Source organism: Falco naumanni, chromosome 5 (assembly GCF_017639655.2).
Source record: "Falco naumanni isolate bFalNau1 chromosome 5, bFalNau1.pat, whole genome shotgun sequence".
NCBI lineage: Eukaryota > Metazoa > Chordata > Aves > Falconiformes > Falconidae > Falco > Falco naumanni.
In genome coordinates this window covers 33884042-33897052 of record NC_054058.1, presented here as the reverse complement: position 1 = coordinate 33897052, position 13011 = coordinate 33884042, and the positions used below count along the sequence as shown (strand labels likewise).

The window sequence follows — 13011 nt, the reverse complement described above, 5'->3', positions numbered from 1 at the left end:
ATAGATGCTGTTACAAAAGAATATTCTTCTGTTTTAAAGTACAGGGAACTGGGTTTGTGTATGAATTTTGTTTTGGGGTTTTGCTTGTTTACATGTGATGGAACAACAGATAAATCAACAAATTGCTTCCAAGCTCTTTTTTGTTTTGTTTCTGATTTTGAGGATGTTTTACTCATATTCCCTGTCTCTGGAATTTTACTTGCCATATTTTCCAGGCAATGTTCTCAGAAAGAATAGGAGTAGAAATGAATCGTTCTACGTGGACTGACCCTTTTTTCCTTTGGACTAGCCCCAAAAGGGAAGAAAATTAAACCTTTTGTTAAAAAGGGAGGTGGAAGCCACACACATCAGTGCAAGGAGCTGGCCTGATACAGGCTGGATAAGCTTGCAGTACCTTCTGTAGCAGATTAAGTGGTGAAAGCTACTGTGGCCCTTTCTTTTTAGAGTCCAGTCTGATATTTAAAGTAGAGCTCAAGGAAGCAAGCTGCAGTGGTCATGTATCTGTCTAGCTTTGCTCTCCGGCAAATCTGGGAATGTTTGCATTTAATTCACTGAAAGACTTTAAATGAAACCTCTTGTCTGAACACGTTGGCCTTCAGAACAGGGTGTTTCTTCTGGGTTTTCAGATCCACCTCTTTTTGCCACTGCTCCTCGTTTGTATTCTGTATCCTGTAACCATAGCCTGTGACCTGCAACTTGCCTGTCTGTTGCTCTAAAAATGACCCAGTCTGGTTTTATTAGGGAGTGCTTTACAGTGAAATAGAGAAGCAAAGCTAGGTTAACTGCTGCTGTTTAGCAGAATATGAAATACTTACACTGGGGAGGGGGGAAGTGCTCTTCATCCCTGGGAGTAACAGCTGGAGCATTCCTAGCAAGAGGCTGTCACAAGTGGCGCAGTGGGAGAGACTCTAGGCTTGTATTTGATATGAACTCAGCCTTGAGTCCTGTATAAAAGATTCATTTCCGTTTGGAATATGGGCTAGGCTCCAGTGATTATCCCTTCCAAATACTGTCTCATGACTCTGTTTACTTACATTATGTTGAGTTTGTCTGACCCTGCTGACTGATTTCATGTCTTCATGGGCAGCGAAATCCAGGAAACCTTTGCAGGGCAGCAGTAAACAAAGCAGGTTCACAAACGGCCCAGAACCATCCCTAGTCCCAAGCACTAGGATGTAGTTAATAATGCGTTTATTGTCATCGTAGTCTGAATCTCTACAAGATAATTCTGTAGAGGGAATTTCATTCCTCATGGAGTAATACAAAATGTGCTGTTTAGTTCCATGTTGTGGTAACCTGTAGGAAAACCACCATTCCATGTGGGCACTTTTGACCTCATTGGAGTCATGGGCAGGCACACATTCCTGACACCTTATGCTGCATCAGTTGCTTTCTTCCTGGCCAGTGGAAAGATGACATCATAACATCAGTCGGCAAAACATGAGTGGTCAAGACCTAGTGAGTCTAGAAGATGACAGTAAAGTTAGCTGCAGGCTAACTCAAACCTGGTAGAAGGAATTGGTTTTCACAAACCTCAGTGGTGTTTAAACTTTAAGTTACAAAACTTAGTGGTATCACTGTATTTGAGAGCTTAGCAGAATTTAAAAAATACCAAATGTAGATTAAGAAAAGCTTGTTGAAATTGCCATACTGGATCAGACCTGAGGGACATTCAGGTTAGAGTAAGTTTTGACAGTGTCTAGTGCTAGGTACCCCAGAGGAAGTTGCAAGAAATCATATTGTTCTCAATAGCTTTAACATTCATTTCAAGAGCTCATACTAAGATTTACTAACGTGTACATGGAATGTACATACTTACATAAGGGCATGGACATTTATCCAGGCAAGGCTATTCATACCTTAGAAAGCAATTGCTCAGACCACTGGAGAGGATGTTATAGTTACCTGAGCCTGACCTCAGGATACAAATGCAACCTTCAGTTTATAACCAAGGCAGCATTCAGTGAAAGTAAGGAGACGTTATAACCTCCCATATATAGCATGAGTAAAACCTGTACTGGAACATTGCCCTGGTTTGTAGCAACCATGCTTTCTAAACAAGAATGCTGACAAATAACAACTCATAGCAAAAGCTATAAGAGTTAAGCCAGCATGGAAAAAAAAAAAGTGCCTACTGTAAAACTCTGAAAACCAAATAAACTTGATCCATTTTATTTCTCAAACTATAGGTTAGGCATTGACTTGTTCATGATCCTTAAGTACTTGTATAAAAGAGTAGGCTTGTATAGTAAAGAATAATTTAGTCCTGGGAGGGTAAATATATAGGAGATTCACTGACTCAAATCCAGAAGTAGGTAAAAGTGAGATTAGGTAAGGCAGTAGGGAGGTTTGGAGTGGTTTTTTGGTTCCTTTTACAACACAATCAATTGTTGGTATTCCTAAATGATACAATGACTGCTTTACAAAACCAGCATATTTCTTTTTTTCATGGGTGTGTTTTAGCTTGGCTAGTGGGCTTTTTGCAGATGCCACCGAGACTTGGTGAGCTGCTGGGCTACTTTATGCTTCTGGTCTGTCTATGTAACCAGAGTGATCTCTCTGGTTCTCAAATGAAGGAATTCTCTCAGTTTTTGCTAGCGTAAGGGAATCACAAATACGGATATTCTAGTATATAAATAAACCTTGCTAAATTTCAGCCCTGGCAGTCTGTCAACCTTAACTAAAGAAGTAGAGGATGAACGTGTACTTGGTTTGTTTGACCCAGGAAGTCTTATCTTGCCTGTTACCAGTGTTCCTTGCAGTTTTCTCTGGAGAACTGATGCTAGCGTCTCTTGCTGACAGGATTCTAAATTAGAGCAATAGTGGCCTGATCCAATGTGGTTTATATTCATCCAACTGATTGTGTTCAGAATAACTGTTAAAACTGCTAATCTGTTCATAAACCAACGGTCACTTCCTCTGTCATGCGTTTGCCTTTCCTGCAGGAGCAGGTGGAGTATCACTGCTAAAACACTCCTGGTCCTAGATAGAGAACCCAGCAATGTAAGTCACTGCCCCAGGAGCCAAATTCTTTGTTATGTGGTTGTAAAAATTTAGCTTCAACAAATAGGATCTTATGGCCTGCTTCTCCCTGCTGAAGTGGCTCCCCTCTAACAAGGGTCTCTATCTTCATATCTGCTCCCAGCGCTCTTGGAGACTGTAGTAACTTTGTCCATTGGGAATGGAGTGTACTTTTCCTGGGGAAGACAGCAAGACTAAATTATTCAAGCAGTAGCTAACACTGCAACAGATTTTTTTTTTTAATTTTATTTTATTTTTTAGTAATAGCATGCAGAATTTTGGCAAGATCTGCTGGGCTTTTTTTGTGTGTGTGTGCCTTACAATAGGTGGGTGTCTGAGGGTAGCAGGCTCTTGGCAGCATGTCACATTCCATTTGATGAGTAAAAAATTATAATCAAAATAAAAGCTAGTGTTCCATACTTTCTTTTTCCTTAATGCTGCTGGTAAGTCATGCACATCAGGTCCATGAACATCTCAGGTGGTGGGGCTAATGCTTTTCAAAGCCTTGAGTGAGTTTGTGTGGAGCTATTCAGAGGACTAAGCAGGAGGAAATTCCTCAGTATGAAGCACACACTGAACTCAAATGGGTGGGGGGCATCCCCTCTCTTCCTTCCTCATCCTTCCCTGACCCTGTCCCCAAAGTGAGCTGCGTAGTCTTTACGCTAGCACATGCTCTGGTAAGAGTAACTTTTTGGGAACCCCAGGCTCTGGTTTAACAGTTTCCCTGCTTGAAGTTCTGAGAGAAAGAAAACTATGGCTGAAAGCAGAAAAAGCACCATCTCACGGAAACCCTTCCAGTCGCTCCTCTCTGCTACAAAATAGGTCGTTACTACCAGGGACTCCCACTGCACCTTTCAATTCTCGGACCTTGGACCAGTCACCTAACCTTTTTAGCTCATTATCTCTGCTTGTGAAAGCAATGCATTGTGGGTATTTTTGGTTTTTTCTTTTTAATTACATTTCTCTGTGTTTACTTTGATCAGAATTGATTGACTTGTTTTCCTGAGGTGTTGCATCGGTTCTTTAAGATGCTGAATAATACTACTTTGCATGCTTGTGTGATCAGCCAAATCTTATCGCATGTCTAATGTGCAGGGTAAAAGCAGGTGATGTATGGATGTCAGAAACAAAGTCATGCAGCCCTGTGAAGCTCTAAATACGTAATCATACCCAACCCTCTGAAACCTACTTCTGACATAGGTGACTCCAGCCCCTGTGAGATGCCTTCTGAGAGGGGCTCCTCGATTTCACAAGCCCACTTTATGAAGCCAATGTTTCCATGTGTTTAGGGGGTAACTAAAATCATTCCAGGAGAATAACCAGAGTGGAGGTTTCTAAACCCTTGTTTCTCTTCTTCAGGACATCAGAACTTTTTGAGTCTATTTTTATTGTACAAGATGGTGGTTCCCCTCCCTCTCTCCTTTGTATACTGTCTCCCCCTCTGCCTACCCCTTCCCCCTTTGCATGCCATGGAAGATGACTTGGAGCCGTCTAGCGTGCGTGCGCACACACATTCTCTTGCTGATTTGCTCCTGCCAAAAGCCCAGGTTGTGGATTCATACATCACCTGCCTGTGTAAAACGCATGTGCATGCTGCCGTCCTCAATAACCGGAATGTGTTTTCTGTTCTTTTGTTTTTTGTTTTTTGTTTTTTTGTTTTTGTGTGGATTTTCTGCAGTGTGGTTTACCAGGACGGATTTTACGGTGCTGACCTCTATGTAAGTACACACACCGGAGCCTTCTCGTCCCCAACCCCTGACAAGCCAGCCTTTTTTTTTTTTTTCTTTTTTTTTTCCTTTGGTTTGTTTGTTTGGTTTGGTTTTTAAAATATCATTTACTTTAATTTTCTTCTTCCTTGTGGATATATATATTTATATATTTAGGAATGCAAGCATGCTTCTCTGTCACTGCGCTTGCCCCTGGGTGCAAGACCTAAGCCTTTGGGTTTCCTGATCATTGCCAGGGTCAGTTTACTGGGTGTCCTGTCCCCATATGCACACTGGTACTAATCAACCTGAGAGATAATTAGCGAATTCAAATTTCTCTCAACACTTCTCTCGTTTACATAATTTGGATATAAAAATAACAGGACTGGTTTAGCCTCAGACCTTCCCTTTCCTTCTCCCCTTCCGCCCTCCCCTTTCTCTCCCCTCTTGGGGCCCTTTCAGGTTTAATTTGTGCAGCCCACACTAAACTGAGCAAGCTGTATGTTTAAAAATGTTCGTGTGCTACTGGGATGTGGAGATTATCCCTTTGGGAAAGATACTGGGACTGATTAAAAATGGAGACTGAGATGCTAGAGTGAGAACTGACATCTCATTTTGCTGGTAGAAATGGTACCTAAATAGTCTAGATTCTCTCGCCTCTTCAGGGAATTGTAAAGTACAAATATGTGGAGATACTCGGTTAGAAGAGTCAGCAGCCTTCTTCAGTCTGGGAATTAGCTCTGATACCATGGGAAACTCTGTCCCGTCATTGTCCTTGTCCTACGCAGCCAGTCTGTATTGAAAATCACCAGGACGTCTGTGTATATGTAGGTGGGTTGTGGATGGAGGAATTCTGACTGGCCAGTGAGAAAAGCAGTTACCTCTCCAACAGAGAGCTGTTGCAGAGCAGCTATGGTAGGAGTATGTCTTTCAGAGCCAAAATGTTCAGGTCCACTCCTGCCATTGCAGCCTGTGGCCTGGCTAGCTCTAGCAGAGTTCCTTTTCGTGGTACTGTAGGTAATAGCTCTTTAGAGCTGGGGAGGTTTTGTGTTGGGTAGTGGCACAGTTGTTGGCATGGTTTTCACATCCCCGCTCCTCTGAAGGTGCTACTCCTGACGTTTATGAAGAGGACCCTGGGCTTAGACTCAAGATAATGGGTGGAATTAGTTTTTGGATTTTGTTATCTTGTATGGAGGGTCAAGTCTTGTAAAGGTGCTTTTCCCAACGCAGTTGCAAGATGTGCTCTCTGAGCACAGAGATACTCTGTGTGTTTCTTCGTTCTTACATACACTATTGCATGCGCAATCCTTTAAAAATTGATCTGCCTCATCAAGCGTTCCTTTGTAAAACTGTGTCAAGGACTACAGAGGGTTCTGGGTTTTCCCATGTCCTAAAACACCAGCTTTACAGACCACTGACTTTGCTACAGCAAGCAAGCAAGTAAACGAGCAATGCTTAGTACCTTTTCCCTCAGAGTATGGCATGTAAGAGGCTGTCACATTGAAAGGGAAGACTGGCCAGGGTCACTCCCTGTTTCTTCTGAGAAAGCTCCTTCAGAGCTTCCATTGAGTGGAGAGAAAAGGCTTATTTAAACATGTTTTAAGGACAGAAATTTTAGTAATGACGAATCCCTGTAACCGCTTGGTGCTGCAGTGCAGTAACATCACGTAACATAAAACCAAGCTCCCAAGTCAGGTTAGAACTCTTAGATTTCTGGTGACTTTGCTGTTAACAGGTGGTTCTGGTCTCACTGTCAGAAAACAGGACGATAGAAGAGAGGACTTCACCAAGGTAGATAGTGGTGCTTTTTCCTATGTTATTGCTGCCCAGAGCCCTCTGATGGAGCTCAGGAAAGAGTTACCGTAATCCAAACATGAAATTACCCTTTCAAACAATTTCCTTGGCACAGGTGGAATGACTACAGTGCCCTGTGCCTCACGGATTAGTCATGCTTTTCACTGCAGTGGTTCTGTCCCTTTACTGCGAAAGGCTTGCCCAGGCTGCTGCGGAAGGGATGGCAGGGAGTATTTCAGTTAGGACTGGAGTGGGGAAGTTAAATTGAGTCCGTAGGGTTGTGTCAAGGAAGGATGGAAAGGAGTTGAGCTGGCAGGGAGTGGTTAGTGGTAGGCAAGATGAAGGGGAAGTGTCCCAGATTTGGGCTGCTTTTTCTGCATACATGTTATGCACCAATTTCTCATTTTCCTCCTCCTCCTCTTCCTCACTCCTGTTTTCTTTCCTGGGGCAACCATCCTGCTAGCCATTTCTTCTGTGAAGAAGGCATTCCATCTCTTGTTGGATGCATCCTGCTCTGACAAGACACCTGAATTCATGAAACAACGTGCCCCAGGATGCAGAGGGCTTCATTTCGGATCATAAGAAAGGTTATCTTTCTTCTACAATGGGGTCAATCTGGGCGGCGGGGGGGAAACCCAAACAAACCCACCCGTGCGAAGACTGCTTCTGCCTGTGAAAAGCGTGCTTGCATCCACTGGAAAGAAAAGGCTGGTGAGCCCCGCCGCGGGCTGTTTGTATGATTGTTTCTTTCCACAGCTGTGTTTTTTTGAACTGCTCTTCCTGTGTTCTGTTATAGAATAGTCTTACAGGAACCAATCATTAGCGCTAAAATACCTCAGGTAGGAGTGCCAGTGTGACCTGCCAACCGATCAGATTGTGGATTGCAGTGGAAAAAACTGAATTATACTAACCATTCCAGCACCACATTAGAGATGGGAACAGAGGCTTTTTTAGGGCAGTGCAGACTCACGTGTGATCCAAGCCCCCGCTGTAGCAGGGCGGCATGTGTCCAGATTTCACACCGAGTGGCATTTCATTTTTTTTGTAAAAAAAAAAAAAAAGTAAATTCAATGGAAGGGTTAACCAGGTCATGCTTGTCCCATTACCATGTAGAAGCACCTGCTGCAATGGACACCGTTGTCCTGTCACCTCTCTTAATTCATTCATGCTCATTCCTGGTGCACATATGCCACCCTTCTAATAAAGAAATACTGGAAGTGGTTCTGGCCCTTTCTGCTTTTTAACTTCTGTTACAGTGCAATTTGGGGGTCAAGACACATTTGAGATACAACAAATAAAAGACCCTAAAATTGGGCTCCCTGCCTAAACTTGGCACATGCTCAAATGTATCTTAACGGGTACCATGAGTCACACATTTCTCCAGGGGTGTGGGAATGCTTGTGTCTTAAGTGGTGTAAAGGCTCTGAAGTAAAGAGAGCCAGCAACACGCTTTGTGCCCCCATCTAAGGCAGCAAGGGAGAAAGAAAAGGGAGGCTTATGCAATAGGATACACTGATACAGTAAGCTGTAGTTTTGGATTTCCTCATGTTCTCATTGGATTGATCACCTAACGTGGACCTCAAGAGTGGAAGAGAAGATGGAATTAATTTGAGCTGAACCATATATTCTTAAAGAAAGTGCTCATTTACTTATACTAACTTGCTCAGTAATTGGAATGCTGCTTTAACTGGGATTGCAGCTTCCTGTATATGTTGTTTTGCCATGTTTGTGTTGCTTCAGAGAATATATAATATTGAAAAAGCTATCATCTAATGTTAAAGAAGGAATTAAAAAAAAATACTGCCCTGCTTCGTTGATGAGCCAAGGACGATAACATCACAGAAGAGTAATTTTAAATTTGGGCTTTTGTGAATACTTGAACAAATATGGTTGTTTTGACAATTGAGATCTATAGGCACAAGCACTGCACATTCACTTGGGGAAGGGGGTTTAGAACAGCCCCAGCAACACTGGCAGGATATCCAGAGAAAGAGAACTTGAATTAAGATAAGCAGCATTTGGGGTTGTGTTCATCTCACTCACGTGCTCCCCAGACAATCCAAAAGACTGTACCAGAAGGGACCAATCTTGATTTAGACGGTTCTTTCGGCTGTTACTTACTGCCCAGTAAATATGCATAAGCCTTTTCCTTAGTTTCTCTATTTCCTTGTCGAGGCAATTTTTAAACTGTCCCTTTGCTAGAAATTTCTCTGACCTAACATCTGTGTGAGAAGCTCAGCCACACTCATTTCTTTTGAGATGAGGCTAAAGATTTTAAAAATTGAACCTAGAGGTGTAAACCCGCCCTGTGGAATCACTTCACTTAAATAGATGGAGTGGGAGTTCGCATGACTGTCCTGGGTTTCAGGGATTATGCCACTCAGTGGTGTCTTCTGTTGCAGTTTGGCTGTGGCACTGGAGGATTATGGTACAGCTAGCAAGTTTTGTGGGTTTTTTTTAACTATTATTATTTCTTGAATTAGGAAACAGGATTGTTCACGTTTGTTGAAGATGCTGTACTCTGTTATAGATTATATTTACTAGAGTACCTGAAGTGAGTGGCATCAGAAACCACTAGGGGTGGCAGGACTGTATAGCTGAGGTTATGGATGAGCTCTGCATACCAGTTAAAGTTGTGTGTGAACAGGAATAGCAGGAGAAAATAACTGGTGCATTGGACAAGCTGAGCAGGGCTGTAGATGCATTGATGGAGTTATGGGTGGGTCCTGGGTTATGGAGCATCAGCTGGGTAAGGCAACCTGCACAATGTCTCCTTTGCTCTGTACTGGTCCCAGAGCTTGGTGGAAGCATTTATGAAATCATGAGTAATAGTCGCAACTTTCCTTCTCTTTCCTTCACCCTCTTTGGTGTATTTGGACCTGCTGGTCATGCTAAATACATCCCTGTGTCAGAAATCCCCCAGCTGTCCACACTCATTGCTCCTATGACAGGAACGTACCATGGCCATTATAGTCCCCATTTTTGGTTTTATTTGAAGTACACACAAGTAGAATTTGCAGATTGCTTTGAACTGAGCAGGTCTGCCCCTGCGTGTGTACCTCTATCCTGTGACTTTTTTTTTTTTTAAATTAACAATAGCTTCAATTTTGCATCAGTGCATGGTTAAAAAGCAATACACATGTCAGCTATTTCTTAACTTCATTTCTCCAATAAATTATTTCTCCTGTTTTTTTTGTTTGTTGTGCAGTTGACTGAAGAAATGTTAACATCCCGCTCTAAATCTCTCAGTGGAGTCTCTGTTCCCTTCTCTGATATAACAGATGGGTTATTGCTTGTTATAATTATTAACATTGTGGTGTGGGACAGGGCTAGGGTGGGAGCCATTCTGGGGGGCGAGGGCGGGAGGCTGCGGGGAGTCGTTAAGGTTGGAATGTTAACTCCAGTGGTGACTGACTGTTTCCGTAATAGCAGGTTGTTGTGGCTGCACGCTCTAGTACTTGAGGCTGTGTACTTCACTGAGCTTGTGGTAGAGCCTAGGGCGAACTGCTGTCCCAAGAGAATGCTGGGATGGATAGAACTAGCCAATATGAGTCTGAACGTGGTGACTTTGCTGGTTGTTCTAGCTCCAGATGTCAGCATGCTTAGTTTTTAATTTTGATTAATAAATGTTACGCCATTCCCCCTCCCACACCTGATTCCAAGCCTTCTTTTCTATTCTTCTTTTTTTTGTTTGTTTTGGTTTGGTTTGGTTTTGTTTTCCTTTATGAGAGACATGAGTTAAAAGAGAATTACATGATAACCCTTTTTGGTTTCAAACTGCATCTTGCTGTCATGTTCGGAGTATGTGCCAGGCACATTTGAAATGGCTTTTGATCTGAAATGTGGCTGGCAGGTGTGGGGCAGAGTGGGAACTGGGGTGCTCGCTGAAGCTGGCTGCCCTGCAGAGGGTGTGCCAGGCAAAAACGCCTCGTGCGCCATGCCCAAGTGACAGACCCCGTCGAGTTCAAGAAGCTCTTCATCTTAAGGGAATACCACAGTGACATTGGTATGAAGTTTTGTCTTAATTTGGTGAGGCCGAGGGAGGTTGGATTTGGATTAAGGCTGCATCTCATTCCTCTTGTCTCCGTCATGTTTCAGAGGTGGGAGTAATGGTGGTGCACTGATGGTGTGCCAGACCCAGGCTAAACCTCCCCAAACCGTCAGTCCAGAGTGCAGGGATTGAAACAGCTAGATGAGATTGAAAGGGCAAAACTGTAACATGACATCTCTTTCAGGCAGTGTGGAGATGTTTCAGAGGTGTAGATTTGTGGTGTTCTTTCTGTTAACTAGAAGATTGAAGGAGGCTGTAAGTCTCTCTTCTCCAGAGTAGGGAAGGGTCCCCAGGCATGTTTTGGATAGCATGTTAGCGGTCATGGGGCTAATGCAGGCCCCACAAAAGCAACAAAAAATAACTTAAAATCATTACTTCTAATGCAAAAGCTACCTAGCCCAAAACTGAACAGTGCTGAGCAAACGCACAGTCCTGTAGTAGAGCTGATCTTGTACTCTTAATGACATATACACAAAAGATCTATAGGGAAGAAGTGGTGGAGGTATATGTTGAGTTGATTCTGGAGGTGAAGAGCATAAGTCTGCCTTTTGGTCCTTGAAACTCTTGAAACTCTGTCAATTGGAGGAAAAAAAAAAAAGCCAGGAGCAATCTGGAATTTTCTGATGTTATTTATGGCTCATTGTGCCAATGAGCAAATCAAAGCCACGGTTCATTTACCATTGCGCTCCCCCCCGAGTTAACAAAAATGTGTTCAGAAGTGTACAATAAAGAAATAATATCTCACCTAGGCTTCAGAGCCCTCTGTTCTGCCTGCTGTGCAGAGCTGCCTGCCTGAGACGGGTTTTCCTCTGCTCCAAGAGCTCCTTGTGGGAGTTCCAGGAGATAACTCACAGGTCTTCCTCTGGGTCAGGATTCACATTTTGCCAACCCAGCTGTAAGTACGTTTTTAGTAACTACGTTTTATCAGTGTAAGCATTTTAAAGACCTTTACTACAAGTGTGTAGCCTGGGCAGAAATGCAGCGGCAATACAGACTGTTGTGGCGTAGTTCCCCTGACCTGTTTCCCTTTTACATGGAGAGAGGAGAGAACAGTCTGGTTGGTATCAATGTCACTTTGCTTGTTGCCAGCCCTGAGACTACCAGGGACTGTCTTCTCTTAACTGTCTTTTCCTGATAGCTTTTTGGCTTCTTTGGCTATTGATACTTCTCTGCTTCTGGACCAAATGAAATGCTATCCTTTTGGGTTTCCAAGGGTTAAAAAGCACAAATTTCTAAAATACGCACTTCACAGAAAGTGCTCGCCTCCGATTTCCCCAGCTTAAGAGGTCATAGAAGTTACATTGCATGCAAGATTTCAGCTCTCTTTTAGTTTTCAGTTCCTTCGTGCCAAATTTAATTTCCTGCAGGGGTCTAACCGTGCTCAGGCTTGCTTTAGTTTCTTCCTTCTGATATACAGGGTGATAGAAGAGTCTCCCTGGTCCTTCTGAGGAAAGGAATATACATGAGTTAATGGGTGATGCTTGCAATAGACATGACATGGCAGCTGATGCAGTTTGAAACACTTCCTCTTCTTGTGATGTGTGTGACTTTTTTTTTTTTAATTTATTTTATTTTTTAATGCTCTGCGTGGGTGGACAGGTATCTGTAAAGTCAGTTCTCTTCTCTCCTGCAGGGTGGATATGCAGCCTACAGATATGCACAGCCTGCTACTGCAACAGCAGCCACGGCCGCTGCAGCCGCTGCAGCAGCTTACAGCGATGGGTATGTAAGGGGGCGGTGTCCGTGGGGGCTCCCTTGCTGTGCTCAGGGATTCAAGGAGCAGTGATCCATTACAGCACTTCTGCTTCTTTCCCTGGGCCTTTGTCTTACTTGCACTCGCATGTGCACATATGCATGCACAATCCAACATGAAAGACTTGAATGCACAGTTTGTCTCTCTGCTTCTGGGCAGTATTGCCCTCCGATGTATGTAAGCTGGCACAAATCCTGGCCTCTTCCCTGTCCTTGTGATTCTCTGCACAAAGGAGGCAGTGTGGTTACAGCCTCAGTCAAAGGATCTAGCCTGTCTTGCCAGGTCCTTGCTCTGTGACTCTGGGCAGGTTGTTTAATCACTGGGTGCATTCCTCTCCCCATTCATAAAGTAAAAATTACTCTGCTCATACAGTACTCTAGGATGCTTTAACGTGCAGATCTGTATGGATCCAAGGATTATCAGAGTGCTTGCCTTAAGATTATTTTTTTTTCCATCTCCTGTGCAGTGAGGCTGTGTTTTAATTCTAGCATGTGCAAGACCATGAAAGTTTATATTCCCTTCTCATTCTGGAGAATCCCTCACTGCTTTCCATTTAGCAGCTGTTACCATGCCAGTAGCGCTAGTGTCAGCAGTCACTCTCCTCCCAAATTGCATCATGTGAGGTAAGGGATGCACTAGTGTCATTTTCAAAGGTACTGACCTCTTTCCTACAGGTCAAGCTCATG

At 43.4% G+C, this 13011-nt stretch overlaps 1 protein-coding gene across 12 annotated transcripts in view; it reads left to right on the top strand.

The window, feature by feature from the left end:
• RBFOX2 (RNA binding fox-1 homolog 2) overlaps window positions 1-13011 on the top strand; it is a 174434-nt gene that overhangs the window by 153525 nt on the left and 7898 nt on the right. For 4 of the 12 annotated variants that reach the window (XM_040594622.1, XM_040594624.1, XM_040594619.1 and 1 more), the window contains 2 exons: window positions 4700-4739; window positions 12206-12294. In XM_040594622.1, the coding sequence (XP_040450556.1) occupies window positions 4700-4739; window positions 12206-12294 (129 nt within the window). The other 8 variants (XM_040594618.1, XM_040594617.1, XM_040594616.1 and 5 more) reach the window with 5 other exon arrangements.